General features: G+C 39.8%; 1 protein-coding gene across 2 annotated transcripts in view; it reads right to left on the bottom strand.

Moving 5' to 3' along the window:
• Positions 1–2,701: 2,701 nt before the first annotated feature.
• CACNA2D3 (calcium voltage-gated channel auxiliary subunit alpha2delta 3) overlaps positions 2,702–19,649 on the bottom strand; it is an 879,694-nt gene continuing 862,746 nt past the window's right edge. For both annotated transcript variants that reach the window (XM_060402372.1, XM_060402371.1), the window contains 3 exons: positions 7,907–8,022; positions 7,614–7,693; positions 2,702–3,114 (listed from right to left, as the gene is read on the bottom strand). In XM_060402372.1, the coding sequence (XP_060258355.1) occupies positions 3,022–3,114; positions 7,614–7,693; positions 7,907–8,022 (289 nt within the window). In that variant the 3' untranslated portion in view covers positions 2,702–3,021. The remainder of the gene's footprint in view (positions 3,115–7,613; positions 7,694–7,906; positions 8,023–19,649) is intronic.

Raw genomic sequence — 19,649 nt, forward strand, 5'->3', positions numbered from 1 at the left:
GTAACTTGTAAATAGAAGGTCTCATAAACAGAATCGTGGAGATGGTTTATTCATTCCGCAAACACTTGCTGGGTGTCACTGGACTTGAGAAGTAATTAAAAGCGTGGGGAATTCAGACAGTTTAGCTCCCTCCTACAAGGTGTGGGAAGGGGAGACTTGAGAGTGAAAGGGAAAATGCCAGCGCCCTGTGCACACCTTGCTCTGAAGGAAATGGCAGGTGGAGAGCGAGGATTCCCTGGTGTTCAGTGGAAGACTGCTAAGGCCTGAAGGACAACAAGGACCCCATCATCGGAGTATTTTAGGATATGATATACAAGGATTGCTACTGAATTGAATCTGTACTTTAGTAGCTTACACTATGTAAGGGATTCCTAGCATTGGCGGAGCCAAGGTACACAATTTAGATGCCATGTGGGGATGCAGAATGTCTGTGGCATCTATTAGTTTGTTTTAAACTTCCTCTTGCCTCAAACTGTGACAACCAAAAAATGTTTCCAGATATTTCTGAATGTTCTCTAGTGGGCAAAGCTGCCCGGGATTTGTTGATGCCTGCAAAGTCCCTAGTAGGAATTGCAGCTGCTAAGAGCTGGATACATAAAACAAAGTCACATGAGTAGAAATGCCCCTGACAGGCTCCCCAGCATATGCGTGCCAATTAGAGGCATCTTCACAAAGCTCCCAAATCACACACACTGCAAATGGCCCTCAAGGGTCTGCTAAATCATTATGACCTCTAATATTGAGAGTAATAAAACTGTGCTCTTCTCCCTATTATTTTAATATTTTATTAAACTATACAGACTCTTATAACAAGAGAAATATTATCCTCTGCAGTGCTATACTGCTCATAATTTGAATAATAATGCTACAGTTCCTTACTTTATAACTGCTTCATACATTGAATCATACTTTTTACCACTGCCATTTCTATCTTATTTTAGTGTCCTACATCATCTTAATCTACTGAATGTATAGCATATGGAGTTGCCCTGTTGTTATTTTAAGACAGATAAAGGCATCACACAAATATTCTTGTCTGGACTGTGATTTATTAGTCTAACTTCAATATTATTGCAAATGTTCTACTATATTTTTGTGAATGTTCACATATATGAAAGCTTTCTAACAGTTCAGGAAGAATACTGCTAGCTCCAGGTGACTTCTGAATCCATTAACCTATTATATTGAATGTCAAAGCTTATAATTTTAGTAACTGTGCCATACGGTTAGATTTAACTGCATCACTTTAAAGTTTATCTTAATTATAAGTAGCAAACCAAACATTTTAATAAAACTTTCTGTGATGGGATCCCTTTGGAGACAATTGGCATCAATCATTAATACTGTCATTAGAAGTTTTCAAAAACTGGCAATGGCAGGATAATAGAGGATATCTATTACTCCATGCTCTGTCCAGTAACTCTGGTCCTCCCACATGGCGCTACAGCACGGGGATAGGTATACACAACCATCTCTATGTTGGTACCGCAATTCTTGCTACTACTATCACTTGCTTACTTGCTTAAATGTTTATTGAGGGTCTGCTCTGAGCTGGATACTCTACTCTTCTCTGCTTGGAGATGAGAATATGGCAGTGACAAAATAAAAAACAACAAATAAAATCCTTGCCTTCTTGGTGTTTATATTCACCTGGGGAGAGACAAACAATAAACAAATCCAATGGTGATAACTGCTATGGCAGAATATCAAGCAGGGAAGAGAGAAGGGGTGAAGGGGTGTGGAAGTTACAACTATAAACAAGGACTGCCACAAAAGAAGGACCTGAAGAAGGGAGGAAAGCATGCAGATATCTGGGAGAAAGAGCATCCTGTGATGAGGGAATAGCAAGTGCAAAGGCCCTGAGGGAGGTGTCCACTTAGGATGCTTCAGGAGCAAGCAGACTTTGTGGGTTGGAGAAATAGTAATTGAAAGAAGCATAACAATGCAGTACTATTATTCTTATAAATACTGGAATCATTATAGTATAAAGTAGTATGGTAACATCAGTTTTTCTAAAATATCAATAGGCTAATGCAGCCTTTTTTTTAAGAGTTTGATTTCCCCACATGACTTTTAGATGTTTGTCCTCTAAAGAAAGGCATTCTCATTTCTACCTAGGCACAGAAATTATTCCACTTGGAATGGTTATTTTGGAATCACAATCCAATGGAATCTATTTTCTTTGGTTCACAATCCAGTGTTTTAATGCTTACAGGTCTGAGTAGTTTCACATTCTGTAACATATAAGACTGAATTTCATCTCTTGTTTATGGGGAAAGCTAGAAGCCAAATTCTCAAGCAATAAAGTTGAGTCATTTGTAGTCACCATTCTTTCCTCCTTCAAGTCTTCTCAGACCAAATTCCTAGGGTTTATGACTTCTTTATTTCTATTCCCAAATACTTCAACACTTAAATATTATGGAAGCTTGTGTTCTCATCCAAATTATGATTTCTATTGAAGTTCAGGGTTCTGTGTAATAAATTCTTCTGCTGTAGATGATATTTTGATTTACTTCTGTAAATATTTTTAAAACAGAGTAGAGCATCTAAACAATTGTTAAATGCTTGTCTAGAATCTGCTTTAGAGTAAAGTCTCTGCCAACAACCATTCTTTCTTGCCGTCTGGAATGGGTGACTTTTTCATGCACTTTCCAGTCTGTATTCTCAGCAATAAAATGATAACAAAACCCAAACCAGGAGATTATGATTTTAACATACTTTATTTAAAAAGTACACAGTTTTAAATTGGTTTCAATGGGTTTCAAGCAGAAGGGATGCTGCCCACTTGCAGTCCCATTTCTGATGAAGGATGATGATAATGTAGCAAACTCACATTTGCATGACTGGCAAAGTAAAAAGATAACTTTTCTGTCAACATATTTTTAAGAGTTTGTATCACGCACAGTTTAAAATCATGAGATGCTGATGGTTGGACTACATTTCATGTCTCCTATGTCGCACCATAGTTTGGTTCACAGTTTATCCATAATTTAGCATGCCAAGAGAACATCTCCATCAATGTCACCTTGAGAAGAGCATCAAAAGCAGAGGGAACAGGATCAGGACCATCTTGGCCTGGAGATTCGGTGCACCCCCACACTCCCTCGCATTCTCCTACAGGGAAAGGCAGGGCTGGTTAGAGCGGAGACGGAGTCCAAGATGCCTTAAAATTCCCAAGGTATGTGGCGTCCCCAGATCTCTCCCTGTTCTCCAGCATATGAACAAAATCATTTGGAATCTAGATAATGTCCAGGAAATGGACTCGTGTACATTTCATCACATTAGTAAAGACAATCTCTGACTTCACTTATCAATGCATAAAATACTCAAAATAATTTTTTGCATACTACAATGCAGAACATTCAAGAGGTAAAGGACTGTTGGTAGAGATGTCTGTTGTGATTATTTTATAAAGGCAAAACATTGACCTTCTAAGTAAACGATCACATCTCAGATCATTTCAGAGGCTTGGCTAAGGTTTTGGTTAAAGTTTCATTAACACGTGTGACTTCTTTTTGATTTCAGGGAAGGGAGGTTCTGTTTTACAAAAATTAAATCATATTATTTACTCCTTTCTGTACTATGATTTTCATCTACTAATTGACAGAAATTTCTCCATGTCTACTATTCTAAGTTTCTTTTATTCAGTCTATTTTTATTTTCTTATTGATGGGCATACATCTTCTCATGTGTTCTCTACTGTTACAAAGAGTGTTGAATGCAAGTCCTTCACCAAAAATGATATTTGTTCCTGCTCTGGCCTAAGGTAAAGATGTCCAGGAATAAGAGTGCAGAGCTAAAGGATATTTTTGCCTTCAATGGCTATTGCCAGATATTTCATTGGTACCTGTATTTTCTGATCATCCAATGACTTGTATCTTTCATGTCCTTGGTTAATTGTTTCTTTTTTTTTTTTTAAAGATCCTTTTTTTATAGTTCATTTTTAAAATCTTTATTGAACTTGGTACAACATCGCTTCTGTTTCTTAAATTTTGGTTTCTTGGCCGTGAGGCATGTGGGACCCCAGTTCCCCAACCAGGGATTGAACTCGCACCCCCTACATTGGAAGGCAAAGTCCCAACCACTGGACCTCTAGGGAAGTCTCAGAGCTTGGTCTATTTTTAAATGCAGTTTTTGCTTCATCAATTTAAAGAGCTCTTTATGCTTTGATTTATAAATGTATTCAGGTTCTATAAATTGGATACAGACTCTCAGTCATCTTTTTTCATCATAGGTTATAATTTTTATATAGTTAAATAAATGTTTTCCTTCCACTTTTTTTGGTCTTGGATAGGAAGGTCTCTTCAATACCTAGAATTTCTTTTAGAAATTTCATTGGCATATAATTGATCTACAATGTTATATTAATTTTTGTTGTACAGCAAAGTATACTATATATATAATATATATATTCCCATTTTATTTTCCATTATGGTTTATCACAGAATACTGAGTAAAGTTCCTTGTGCTATACAGTAGGACCTTGTTGTTTATCCATCCCATTTATAATAACTTTGACTTGTTAATCCCAGATTTCCAATCCTTTCCCCCCACCTCTATATCTGTGAGTTTGCTTCTGTTTTGTAGATATGCTCATTTGTGACATATTTAGATTCCACATATAAGGGATATCATATGGTATTTGTCTTTCTCTTTCTGATTTAGTTCAGCTAGTATAATAATCTCTAGGTTCCTCCAAGTCGCTTCAAATGGCATTATTTCATTCTTTTGTATGGCTGAGTAATATTCCATTATATATACACACGCACTACACATCTTAATAGATTCATCTGTTGGTGGACACTTAGATTCTTTCTATGTCTTGCCTACTGTAAACAGTGCTTTTGTGAAGACAGGGTTGCATATATCTTTTCAAATGATATTTTTGTCTGGATACATGCCCAGTAGTGAGATTGCTGGATCATATGGCAACCCTACTTTTACCTTTATGAGGAACATCCATATTGTTTCCCACAGTGGCTGCACTAATTTACATTTTTAACAAAAGTGTAGGAGGGTTCCCTTTTCTCCACATTCCCTTCAACATTTGTTATTTGTACACCTTTTAATGATGGTCATTCTGACTGGCATAAGGTGGTGTCTCATTGTAGTTGTGATTTGCATTTCTCTAATAATTAGTGATGATGAGTATCTTTTCATGTGCCTGTTGGTCATCTGTATGTCTTCTTTGGAGAAATGTCTATTTAGGTCATCTGCTCATTTTTCAACTGGGCTCTCTGGCTTTGTTTTGTTTTTGGGTTGTATGAGCTGTTGTATGTTTTGGAAATTAAGCCAACTGAAGTTGCATCATTTGCAAATATTTTCTTCCACCCCTTAGGTTTTCCTTTTGTTTTGTTTATAGTTTTCTTTGCTGTATAAAAGCTTATAAGTTTGACTAGGCCTCATCTGTTTATTTTTACTTTATTTCTATTGCCTTAGGAGAATGACCTAAGAAAACATTGGTACAATTTATACCAGAGAATGTCTTGCCTATGTTTTCTTCTAGGGGTTTTATGGTGCTATGTCTTATATTTAAACCTTTAAGGCATTATGAATTTGTTTTTGTTTCTGGTGTGAGGATGTGTTCTAACTTCACTGGTTTACATGTGACTGTCCAGCCTTCCCAACACCACCTGTTGAAAAGGTTATCTTTTCCCCATTGTATATTCTTGCCTCCTTCATTGAAGATTAATTGCCATAGGCATGTGGGTTTATTTCTTGGCTTTCTATCCTGCTCCATTATCCATATGTCTGTTTTTGTGGCAATGCCATGCTGTTTTGATTACTGTAGCTTCATAGCACTGTCTTAAACCTGGGATGGTGATGCCTCCTGCTTTGTTCTTTTTTCTCAGATCAGCTTTGGTGATTCTGGGTCTTTTATGGTAACATATAAACTTTAAGATTATTTGTTCTAGTTCTGCGAAATGTTGTGGGTGTTTTTGATAGGGAATCTGTAGACTGATTTGTGTACTATGTCCATGTTAATAATGCTAATTCTTCCAATCCAGAAGTATGGGTCCAATCCCTAGAATTTCTTATGAGACCATCATTTACCATTCAAGCCCATTCTATGTTCTCCCCTTTGAACTGAACTTCTGTCATACATAAGAGTATCTATTCTTTTCCACTGACTTCATCCTACTGGGTCTAGAACCTTAAAGAAAAAAACAGTGTTTTTTTTTTTTTTTTGGTCATTGTTGCTCTTTTGTTTTTTAGTGTTTATCATGTATCTAGTTTCCAAAGCAATCTGTCTTATTAACTTTAAAAGATTTTTACTCTTGTGAATTTAGTGCTAAGTATGCAGTTCTGGGAAGAAGTAAATAGCAACCCACTCCAGTATTCTTGCCTGGGGAATCCTGTGGACAGAGGAGCCTGGTGGGCTGCTGTCTGTGGGGTCGCACAGAGCTGGACATGACTGAAGGGACTTAGCATGCATGCAAGACCTGGAGAAGGAAAAAGCAACTCATTCCAGTATTCTTGCCTGGAGAATCCTGGGGATGGAGGAGCCTGGTGGGCTGCCGTTTATGGGGTTGCACAGAGTCAGACATGACCAAAGCAACTTAGCAGCAGCAGTAGCAGCAGCAGCAGCATGCAGTTCTGGTTTCAAATGAAGTGGCTTTATTGTGTTGGGACAATTATTCATATTTCTATTTAACACAGACCTTTTATTAGAGGTGATCATTGGATTTTATCAAAAGCCTTTACAGCATATGTTATCGAACTCTCCCTTGAACATAGAGGCAAACATTCTCAATAAATTCCAAATTCTTCTTAGCACTACTCTGACTTTAAAATATTTCCTAGTATTTGGATAGTTTAAATAACATTAAAATTATTTGGTATTTACAGGTGACATTAACACTCAGTGGGCTACAGTGGCATTTTACAAAAAATAAATATCTTCTCAGTATCCCTATAAAAATTGGTCTACGCTAGTTTTCTATTTTTCAAGATGGAGGTGGAGTATTTTTAAATTGTAATTTTTTTGCTATATTTAAATTTTTTGCCTACAACTTTGAAGGACACAATTCACCTACATCTATAAGTTTGCTTTTCTTACTAGAAGCTTAATTTTTTCTCTGATCATCACTTTTGGTGTAAATGTAGTGCCTTTATAGTTGTGACCTCATGTGTTATAGGGGGTTTAAAGGCTTATTATCCCACATTTAGATATTGTGACTATTGATCTGACATTAGTATTGTGACTTTTGCTTTACATGAATTTTTTATAAGTAAAAGGCTGTCTAAAAGTAAGCAAGGGAAAATAACTTTAACTACAATTTGAAATAAGTAAAACAAGATGGTCAGAGCCACTTTATGTGAAATAGTGGAAAGTGGTAAAACTATAGCACATTTGTAAAAGGGAAGATAGTAAAGAGGCTTTTAAAAAATATATGTGAATATAATAAGAAAAGACTATTAAGTACAGACTAAATAAGAAGGCATTGAGAGGCTGAATGTAGAGTACCATTAGCATTCCTATATATTATTTCTTGGTTTGCCTGAAAGGGATGACTTTCTCAAGAGTAAATTTTGAGCTATAGTTCTCTGACGGCTGTGAGATCCTCATGGAGAATCTGATGGTAAAAGAGTAGGAGGGGGTATCAGATTACCTCAGGATGGAAGCCATGACAAGATTCCGGACGCCTTCTGATCTTCTGGGCCTTTAGACGTTCACACTTAAGTGATTCATTATGTTGACTGTAGTTAAGGCATATTTCCAAGACGCTCCTTTTCCTTATTCTGCATTTCAGATGTCAAAACTTGGGACTTAGCTCCCTTAACACCTGTTCTCTAACAGTGGAAAGAATATCATCTCTCCCTCTCTGAGATTTTCCCCCTGTGTTTCCTTACTGCTGATCCCCCTTACCAGCTTCATCAGCGGCTGGACTGACACACAAAAGGATATACCTGATTTCAATGGGTGCCATGGTGATGGGGGCCACAGACTCGCAGAGGCAGCTGCTGTCCACCACCACCATGAACAAATTGCTGCTCGGGATCTGCTGAATGACAAAGGACCTGTTGGAACAAGAGGCAGAGAGATAGTGAGTGGTCACTTACCATCCCCCAGGTTAATAGCCATGAGGAAAACTTCCTCCAGAGTGGGAGAACTGCTATAGTATTTTGGAAAACAAGTTTCAGAGACTGGTTTACTACTCAAGTTGCCTCTTTCCATGAGGCTCTTCATTTCAAATCTGAAGCTTCACCAAGAAGACAACAGCTATGTCCATAGGTAGCTCACACAACTCATCTCGGAAAGACTAGACTTTTACGTCCATGAAACAGGAGAGTCAGAGTTGGCTAAATGACCTCAGTTTCTAAGCTCTAAGAGGTTAGGCTTTTCCAAGACTCATTTTCTTCTCCTAGGGCTTAAACACCATTGCAAGCTGCATTTGATGTTCTTCTGAGTGTATGTCTCTCTCCTCCTAACCTCAAGGATAGACTGAAGCCATGTCACAGTAATCATAAAAGAACATGAACTTCCTAGACCTTTCCCTGAATCACTTTGCACAATGTCTGCCCATAACAGAGGCATATTGTTTAGGATGAAATCAATGCTAGCTGGTTAAGGAGCTCCAATCGTCTCAGAGACCAGGTTATGCTGGCACAAAGGCCATATAGCTACTCATGATTCTGGTGTTCTCACAAGAGAAGATGAGTGCACATACTTCGACCCTGCCATCTTGGGCTTTCCTTCCTCACTTTTTTTTTTTTTTAATCTTCTGGGCCCATCTGTACACTTAGTCCAACATAAGTAATTTTAATGATACCTCTTTCTCATCTGACCCACTACACTGAAATGACAAAGCAATGTCATCATAATAATACTCCTTGAACCAGAAATACCAGCTCTTTGGAGGAACAAGTTGGAGAACAAATCCCGTATTCTTCTAGAGCAAATAGATTAACTGAATATTTAGCCTCAAGTCTAGAATCCTGTCGCATAAATTTTTCATGATATTTTTACCAAATTTGGTTTACTCGGTTGAACTAGACTATAATCTTAGAAAAATGGCCAATTTCTCTGTAAGTTATCTTTATTCATCTTTCTCTCAATAAACGTATTCTATTCTTTAGAGTATATACAGTATAATAAGATATGACATGAATTTTTATGATCATGATGTACCAGCTGATAGAAATACCAAAACTATTTGATGGACACATGACTTATTTATTAATAAAATTGACAGCAAACACTTTATAGACCTAAGTAATCCAGAATACGCTATTTTCAAATGCAGGGAACTGCAACACATTCCAAAGAGCAGAAAGCATCAATTACATATTCTTTTACAGTTGGATAAAATTAGAAATTAATAGCAAAAATATAAACAATGGAAATTAATAGTTAAAAATACATCCAGTTAATCCTTGCGAATTTGAGAACAGCCCAATCTGTGCAGTGTGACCTTAAATATGTTTTATTGGGAATAAAGTCTGCAAATAAATGAACTGTGTTTTTGAAACAAGAAGCTGGAAAATTAAGAACAGAAACCTGTGCCTGTATCCTACCCCCAGTCTCCCTTGTGGTACACGGGGACTGAGGACTGATGCCCCTCTCCAAAGTCCAGCCCCCAGGCTCCTGCAAGGATGTGACCGATGGAAGAGGAGAGAGGTGATCATTGCATATATAAGTAGTTCCTCCTGTCTTTCTAGCCACTCTCTTCAGTTTGCACAAAACTCCCTTAGCTTACCTTTAGCTACTACCCTGTTTCCCTGTCCTCATTTATGGTACAACTCCTAAGAAGAGGTACTGACAACCGCTCGCTCTCTCCCCCTTTTTTCTCTTTCCCTCTCTTTCAAGTTTCTCTACTTCCTCACTTCTTTCCTTTCACAAATCTACTCCAATAAGGTTGTTGGTACAACTCCTAAGAAGAGATACTGACAATCGCTCTCTCTCTCTCCATTTTTCCTCTTTCCATGTCTTTCAGTTTCTCTACTTCCTCACTTCTTTCCTTTCACACATCTATTCCAATAAAGTTGTTGTCCTTACCACACTCTTGAATCAGTTCTTGTCAAGGACACCAAGTGAACAACCACACTGCCTTTCTTCTCAAATTTCTTTGCCTCCACTTTCTCCTTATCTGCCCACTGTCTGCCCCTTGACAGCAAACTGTGGTTTCCATGGGAAAAAAGCTGCCTGTGTCTGCCCATGGTGATCTTTTACCCCCAGCACCTAGTTATGCCTGGGACACAGCAGATGCTCAGTAAATATTCACTGAGCCAATGACAGAATGAATTTAAAAGAAGAAGAAAATGCAAGTAAAAATGTGAAGATAACTAGAAGAATCAAACTCAGACTTAAAAGAACAAGGACATAAGTCCACTTCTGACACTCCTGATCAAGACAAAGAAGTTACAAAGTTACATTAAAACCCAAAAGAGACAGAGGCACTGTAAACCTCTTAAGTGAGTATTATGTATATCATTACAAATAATTTGAAAACTTAGAGCAAACACACTTTGGAGGATAATGTATAAATTATCAACATTTGGCCAGGCTATAAAAATACAAGCAAACCAATTGCATGAAAAAAATCTGAAATGCTCATGAGAATCTACCCACAAATGAAAACTACCAAATCACCCAAAGAACAGATATGTGTTTGTAGAAAATCCATATGAACCCACTGACCAACTATTAGAACACAGAAAAGAACCAAGCAAGCTAACCAGTTACATAATCAGCATATAAAACCACAGTCTTTCCTTGACACTGGCAATAACCAATGAAAAAATATTTATGAAATAAAGAACCATTGATAGTATCAATAATTACTGTGAAATGCCCAAGAATAAATCTAGTAAAAGATGTTTATGAAGAAAATGATCAAACTTTACTAAACATAAAAAAACCCTAATTCCACAGTGGTGGTGAAAGAGAACGGTTATATATTAAAGGTGTCATTCTCCTTCAAGTAATCTTTTAGTTCAAAGTAATCTCAATAAAATCCCAACAGGAATTTTGATGGAATTTGAGGTGATGGTCCTAAGATTTCATATAAATATAGTCTGGACAACTGTATAAAATTGAGTTTATAAGAAAAAAGAGAGAAGAAGGAAATTGTTTGCCCTTAATTAGTATTAAAACCCATGAGATAATTTACAGAAGAGGAAACACAGATGGACAACTGATATGTAAAAGGGGTCTAATCTCACTAAAATTAAGTATGTGTAAATTAAAATGAAATTGAAATAATCAAACTCATTTTTTACCATCAGAATGGCAAAACTTTATGGTAATATCACATGACTGAGAGTTTGAAGAAATGACTATTATTTTACACTGTTGGTGGGAAAGTAATAGGCAATATATAAATAAGTTGTTACTGTTTCAGTGAAAACAATTTAGATCCTACTTTTCCAGTAGTTTTACTTATCAGTAAGAGAAATTATTGTTCAAGAACCCAAGATGACATATAAAGATGCTCTTGGTAACCTTGTTCATGGAGAGGAGGAAAAAACAAAATCCATCTGAAAGTCCATCAGTAGAGGAATGATTAAATAAGCAACAGTGTATCTCTTTTATGGCTTACTTGGCAACAGATGAAAGGGTAAAAGATGTCTATTTAGTGTTATGAAAGATATCCAAAACAGAGTAATGGGAAAATAATGTTGCAAAACTATACATAAATATTTTTAGGAATATTTCAAAATACTCATCTAACAGTATTTGATTCTGCTACAGAGAACAGGAAAAGTAAATGGGATGGGTAAGACTTATCATTTGTGTTAGGAATAACATGAGATAACACAGGGGGAATAAATGTACAAAGCAAGTGGAGCACATGTGGGTAGAACACAAAAAAAGATCAGAACATATGACGTGTCTTTCTAGTGATAAAAGAAAAGTAAGGACCAAGCGAAACTGAATATTTTTTAAGGCACAAATCATGTTGTCTCCAAACTGACAGCCACCATCTATGTTCTTCTTCCAGTCAACCCACTGGCAACTCCCTTTCTCTACCTGAGACACATAGATAGAAGTCATGGCTGTTCAACAGATTAGAGGCAGTTTACAACCTTGACCTTTCGTCTCTCCAGAAAGCAAGCATGTATTGGCTCCATGCACGTTTTGTCTACCGAACCCCCATCCCAATCCTCAAGTCTGATCCTCCTATCATATCATCAGTGGGAGAGAGAGCAAGGGAGGAGGAGATGGGGGTGAGAGAACAGGATGGCAGCAGTGAAAAAGAGAAGACTGGGAATAATTGTCCATGGAAACGAATGTAATCTATATTTTATTTTATTTATTTTATTTTTTATTTTACTTTACAATACTGTACTGGTTTTGCCATACATTGACATGAATCTGCCACGGGTGTACATGAGTTCCCAATTCTGAACCCCTGTCCCACCACCCTCCCCATATCATCTCTCTGGGTCATCCCAGTGCACCAGCCCCAAGCATCTTGTATCCTGTATCGAACCTAGACTGGCGATTCGTTTCTTACATGATAGTATACATGTTTCAATGCCATTCTTCCAAATCATCCCACCCTCTCCCACTCCCACAGAGTCCAAAAGTCTGTTCTATACATCTGTGTCTCTTTTGCTGTCTCACATACAGGGTTATCATGAACGTAATCTATAACACTGGAGTTCTCTATAAGAAGAATGTGTACAGGTATTCTTCAAACATTTATAAAATGGAATATTGTGCTGAGAGCAAAGAATACTGATCTTCTTATTTCACAAAAGAGAAAACTGGGACTCAGAGAGCGTAAGTAAACTTCTACAGAAGCTATATGAAAAAAGACATGATTGTGCCCATTTCAAAGAAGGGGAAACAATAGACTAAGTGACTTCCTAGAGAAACACAGGCAGAGCTGCACACCTCTGGAGCCCAGGCCTGTTGTGGGACTGCAGTCATAGGCAACCGGCTTTCTGTCCTGTACTGGAATTATTAGTGCTCAAGCCCCTTGAGGGCAGACCCAGACTCTAAATGGATGCTTAATGACGACCAGTATAGGACATTATTCCTTTTAACACATTACCCCATAAGGTGAAGACTTCCCAAGTGTGCTCATGAAGCTCCACAGTAACCCCCTACTTATACCTCGAGTCCTAGGAGATGAAAATCTTTGCAGGCAGCTATTACTGCAGTGGAGGAAAACAACCCCCTATGAAGGATTTGCCAGCGGAAAGATTAACTGCTTTTCCATATTTTCAAGACTTACTGTCTGCTTATTAACAGGGTTCTTTGGAGGGGTCTGGCCAGTGTTAGCTGTACATTTATGTGCACAACGTGTATTTATGGCCCAGGGTGCAGGGTTGAACTTCATAAAACACACCTCCATCCAGCTGGGCCCAGCAGCCAGACTGACATCACCGTGCAGAGGACTGTGGCCTGGGGGGTTGGCCTGCGGGCCAGAAAAGGCGGAAGGGAAAGGCCTCAACAGAGAACCGCAGCGGTCGTTTCAGCAGAGATAGGTCAAAATGCGTGAAATAAATTAGGTCCTCAAGGGAAACAGAGTAGGGAAAAGGGAAGCAGTTTTGATGTGTCCATTGCCGGAACTGAAATAACCCAGTCCTCCCTCTTCCATCCACAGCAGACAGAGAAAGAACTACAGGAAAAATGATGATGCAATTTTAAGACAGCCTTCCTTGACAACAGGGACTAACTATCTGCCAAGGGGGCTTTGCTACCCCGATGAGGAAAGCGGTTGTACTGCTTCCCCTGAATGCTGCCTGGACAAACGTGTATGGTAGTGGTGGTAGGGGAAACCTATGGCTAAGTTCCCAGAGGACCCCAGGATGCATGCTTGGGGAACTTGGTTGGTTTGCTTTTGATTAACTGGGTACAAAATAATGGCTTAAAAAATAATTGGGCAGGACAGAATCTTAAAACCTTTTAAACTTTTTTTAACCTTTTATCAATTTTTATCATTTACAAATTTTCCATATTTTATCCAAAGATAAAAGACAAAGAGTAAGTCACAGGGAAGTGATTTGAATCTGACAATGACCATATTCTAGGCTGTAGTATTCTTGGAGTAGATCGGGCATATGGATCTCCAAAAGACCCTACTCTCTTTGGAGGTGGGGAGATGCTTGTTTCTCCCAATGTGCCCCTAAATGTTCTACACTGACCCAGGCCCATAAATTGTGGAGAGCAAGCCTTGCATGACAAATGGCTTAAATTTAAACTAGAAATTAAATATTGAGGCCGTCTTCCAAATCATAGCCATGGTTTCCTATGGCATGGGAGAAGTAAAAGGGGAACACCAGCACTTACTCATGGTTCAGTTCAAACCAGGTGAAAGAATGAGCAGCAGGGCCTCCCCTGCTCACACTCGAAAGTGTCAGGGAAATTTCACAGGTGAATCACATTAGCATGTCAAGGCACATGTAGTTCTAAAATAGTTAAGCTGCTTCAGAGCACAGAGAAAGAAGAAAATACTTTGAATTCCTTTCATCAAGGACCTTGATATAAAATCTGACCAAGATTATACAAAAAAAAAGAAAAGAAAGAAAAGCTATAGAATAATCTCTTTTTATGAATACTGATGCAAAGATCTTAAGTGAAACGCAGCAAACACACTTCAGTAGGATACTAAAATATAGCACAGAGCATGAGGATTAACCCAGGAATGCAAATAAACAAGCTTATTGAGTTGTCTCAGCTTAATAGAGATAGCAACACGAAACAATTTTTTTTTTTTTTTTGGCCACATGGCGCATCTTGTGAGAGCCTAGCTCCCTGATCATGGATCGAAGCTGGCCCTCGACGGCAAAAATGCAGAGTTCTAGCCACTGAACCACCAGGGAGTTTCTGAAACAATTTTTTTGTCTCTATTTTCAACCCCATTGTATTGAATTTTTATTTTCTCAACTAGAAATGATACTGTGTATAGATTCTCTAACTTTCTGACCACTTGAGGTTAATAAAATTAGTCCAATCTAGTTTACTGCTTTAACGTCCTATCTAGTTTGAAGCTCTACACTTGTCATTCCTTCAAGGTTCTATTTTCTAGCTCCTTCAGTCATTTGGGATGGGGAAATGGAGCAGCAGAGAAGCAAGCTTTTCCTACTCACCAGGCCTTGGTGCAATCTCTCGCCACAGCTTTTGTAACAGTTTGGCCTTTGGTGTCCTCCATGTGGCTCAGGACCACAATGCTGGCTTTTTTGTGAGGTTATCGTGGATTCTCCTGAGAATCTAGAGCTCCTCAACACAGCTCCAACATGACCATTCATGCAGTTCTTGACTTCAGCATTCGCCCCACAGCCTCTTGCCCTTAGTGCGTACCTCACCTGGAGAGCAACCCTTTGTTGAGTTTAAGCAAAATGCCGACAATCTTCCATACTGTCCACCTGTCCCCTGGGAAACAGGTATCTTTGCTGGCCCAGCCATAGGCCACTTGCTCTTTCCCTAAGCCTAGGCCTCTCTCTCCAGATCTCTTTCTCCTGCTTAGATAGGACACATCATCACACCTGCCACTCAGCAGACATTTGGCCAGTGCTGGCCTCGCCCACCACCCACCTGGACCCTGGCAAGGAAAAGTATTCCCTGGAGGAAAACACCTCTTTCTATGAACCCCGATCTCCTTGCTAGGCCCCTCACTCTTCCTGTGGTAGACCAAAGATGGACCAGTTGTTAACCTTCAAATAAACTTGAGGGTGGGGGTTAGGGGAGGGGTTCCAATTCTGAATTAGAGCCAGCTAAATGGTTTCTCCCTTTAGAAACTGTGGTGCTCACATCACTTTGTCCTCAGTCTGGGGCTACAAGGAGGCCCTACTTTACCTTTTCATATCCTTCCAGGAAATGTACTCATGTAAGACATCCTATGCAGAGTTGGAAAAGAGCCAGCACTGTGGGATCTGTCTAATAGGTGCCTACAAGACATTTGGCAAAAATTCCACCCCTGAAAACAGTCCTCAAGAAAACAGAAATAGGCACTTGATTGTGAACCAAATTTAGCATCGTACTGCAGAATAGAACACTCAGAGCTGTCCAGAATCAGAAGAAGTCATGGAGGTTCATTTCCCCCCTTTATTGTTTGCCATTGTTTGAAAAACATCAACCTCTGCAATTAAACCAGAGAAATGAGCAATGATTAAATGTTGGAACAAAGGAAGTATTCATAGCTACCTAAAACATGCCCTTATCCCCATTTTCAATAATTATTCCCCCTGGTTCCCTTTATCTCCCACTGGTGCCACCATCTAATGAGTCACACAAATTAGAGATCTTGAAGTTATTCACAGGGCTTTCCTCTTTAACATCACCATGCCCTGATTTGACCATTTCCTCAATACCTCCCATCCCCAGGGCCAGCTTTATAGGCAAGTGGTCAGTACAGTCACACAGGGAGACAGAGCAGAGCAGTCACATTTAGACGGCCTGGCCACTTCGGGTTTACTGCTCTGCAGGCAGGGCTATCTTGAATTTTTTAATCTTATCTTTGAATTTGTGTTTTATAAGTGAAGTCCAAGGGAGAATGGGGCATGCATGAGGGGTATGAAAGATGAGAGGTTCCTAGTTGCCTGGCTCCTGTCCTGGACCACCAACCTTATCACACTCCAGCCCTGGCGAAGTGCTGGGTGCAGGAATGGGGAGCATCAAGGCCTGGGGGTGTGGAGGGGAGGGGGCTGTACCATAGCATACATACATAGTACCACTGCATTTTCAACCAGAGACCTAACAGGAGTAAACCTCTCACTTAGCCCCTTCTCCAGGTACTAAGTGTGTCTTGATGCTAAAATGCAAACCCCCAGGGGATTGACCATCCACTATGAGATGAAGTGGTGGAGCCATATAGGGGAGACAGAGTCCTCTTCTCTAAGCAGGACATGGCACTTCAGTCCTGTGCTAGTGGAAAGGACCCCCAGCACTAGCTGCACATCCCACTGAGCAACAGAGACAGAATCCAGGATGTCTGTGAGGACCTGCACCTACACAGTGAATGTCCCTGTGCCTGAAGGAGCAGGATATTAAATAGGTGATTAAAAGTGTCATGACAGGTCAAGAAAGACCACAGAAAAAAGGAAATGCTTTTACCTTTCAGAACTTTAATAACACCATTTTTTTGAACAAGCAGCCCCTATTTTCACCTTGTACTGTGCCCCATACATTATGCAGCCGGCCCTGCCACCCTGCTTGATTTGTAGCATACCTTCCAGGCAGTTTCCCTGACATGGCCTCTTCTCTATTCTTGCGGTGGTGGAAGCCTTCCCCCTCTTCCCACCTACCCACGGCCCCCTTGCACTGAGCCAATGGTCTACAGTGGAGTGAAACAAAGCCCTGCTTGATCCAGTGTACTCTCTCTCCATCCCCATGTGTTCAGCTGCCCTGACATGTAAGCTAGCATGCTCCTTCCCAACAACCAGGCTTGCTGACCTACCATGGGTCCTTGAATGCACTATGCTTCCTTCCCTTCAGTACTGAGATCGAAGCAAAGGTCTGCTAGTCTGGGTGGCTTGCTGGAATTTCCTGGGGGAGCTTTTCACTTCACTTTAAACACATGCCTAGACTGCACCTAAACCAAATTACATTAGAATCCCTGTAGTACCAAAGCTTCTCTATTTTCTAAGCTACTTGACTGATTCATACTGGCCTGGATAAGCATTCCTCAAACTCACCATGCTACAAATGACTTGAGGATCTGGTTGAAATGCAGATTCTGTTCAGTAGGACTAGTATGACACCCATGATTCTGCCTTTCTCATCTGCTCTCAGATAATGCTGATGCTGCTTGCTCAGGAATCAAAAGGCTGAGTGTTGCAGTTGCTTCTTTCCAAACCCCTGGAGAATCCAGATTCATTTCTAAATGACTGACTTATTTTTCCCATGAAGTGCTCCCTCACATGAGGAAGTAGGTCCTCCTTCGTTCTCCCACGACCTGTTGCAGATACCCGGATCACCCACACACACACACTTCTGTATCTATGTGGAGTGGAATTGCCTTTTCCCCCTCTTGTACCACCACACCAAAAAGGCTGGAACATAGACATCAACACTCTAGGCTACATTTGGAACCATATGAACACTGTAAGTTATGGAAAATTCTCTTTTGGTAATACTGGCAAACACATGGAATTGTTATCCTATAGAGTAAGTAAAGATGAGGTTCAACAAGAGGCCTCCCTGGGTGTTGGATACGAGGCACTCTGGTTAAAAAATGCGTAACTTGGACCTAATCATGGATAACATCAGACAAACCCAAACCCAGAGACATTCTATAAAATGCCCAGCCTGCAGATGTTAAGGAAAAGCGAGGCATCTACTCTCGATGGAAGGAGTCTGGAGAGGTGTGACAACTCAACGCAATACGTGGTCCTGAACTGGACCCTCTACTATGAAAGGCATTCCCGAGACCATTACTGAAACTTAAATGAAGTTTTCACATAAAGGGTATACTGGAGTCCTTTGTACTGCTCTTAACATTTTATGCCTTTTGAAACCATTTCGGAATAAAAGTACCTGGTGTTGGACAAAACTTAACATCTTATGGAAAAATCCAAATGAACATTTTGGCCAACACAAGAGAAAGGAAAAACAATGAAACGTTTAAAAAAGAAAAAAGCCATGAACAAAACAAAGAAGAAAACAAACAATGAATCCCTATTATAAGCTCAAATCAAAAGTCATGACGACAGATGCTTCAAATTTCAGGAGTTAGTCGGCCAGCAAGCTGCTGCTCCCCTATAGGCCCCCCATGATATAGCTTATTCTATTCTAAGGTTCTCCTGGAGTAGGAAATGGCAACCCATTCCAGTATGGTTGCCTGGGAAATCCCATGGACAGAGGAGCCTTGCGGGCTACAGTCCATGGGGTCTCAAAGCTTCAGACATGATCTGAGTGACACACACACACACAAACACACACAAGGCTGGTGGCAGGAGGGGCTGATTTACTTAACCATACAGTAGGTGAGCAAGCCAGCCATAGTCTTCTCTCCTTTCCTTCCTACCTTTTTCTCTTCCTTTCTTTCTTCCTCCCTCTCTTTCTCCCTCCCTTCCTCATTCCTCTATCTCTGTTCATAACCAGACAAAGGTACCCTTTTTTTTTTAAATTTAGATAATTTGGTCTCCTAGACTTCTGAGAGTGAGGCATAGATCTTCATTTTTGTTTTCTATATGCATCAGCTCAGTACTGAAGCTTACTGACTAATGATGGAAAAAGAATGAAAGACAAAAATATAATCCAAAGTAGTACAAGCTCGGAGACAAGTGAGTTGTGCAGGATCAAGTACAAGGTTTAGCAGACCAGAACTGTTTATTTGAACAATTGTTCAAGATCCAAAACCCCTTTACTTCTAGCTGATTTCAGGAAAAAAGAGGTCCCCACCCTACCCGCTAGAGCAGTTTTCTTTGATATTCAATCTCCCTTCTTTGGTACCAAAACCCTACTCTTTGTGCAGGAATCCACCCTTCCTCCAGGCAGCCCAGGTGCTTCTGAGGAGCTAACCCTGCCCAGACATGTTACCTGGGCCTGAACTGACTGGGACAACTTCTTCCCCTGAAAAAAGTAACTGGTTCAGAGGTGGGCACTGGACCTAAGGCACTCCAATCAGACTGAAACCCTAAACTCTTTTATTTCTACCCTCAACACATAAGAACAAGGAAGCTTTCAGCCTTTGGAGAAATGGACAGCCTTCTTATGCTCATGCATGGAAAAAAGGCAAGGAGACAACCTGGGT

This window comes from Ovis aries, chromosome 19, assembly GCF_016772045.2.
Source record: "Ovis aries strain OAR_USU_Benz2616 breed Rambouillet chromosome 19, ARS-UI_Ramb_v3.0, whole genome shotgun sequence".
Taxonomy (NCBI): Eukaryota; Metazoa; Chordata; class Mammalia; order Artiodactyla; family Bovidae; genus Ovis; species Ovis aries.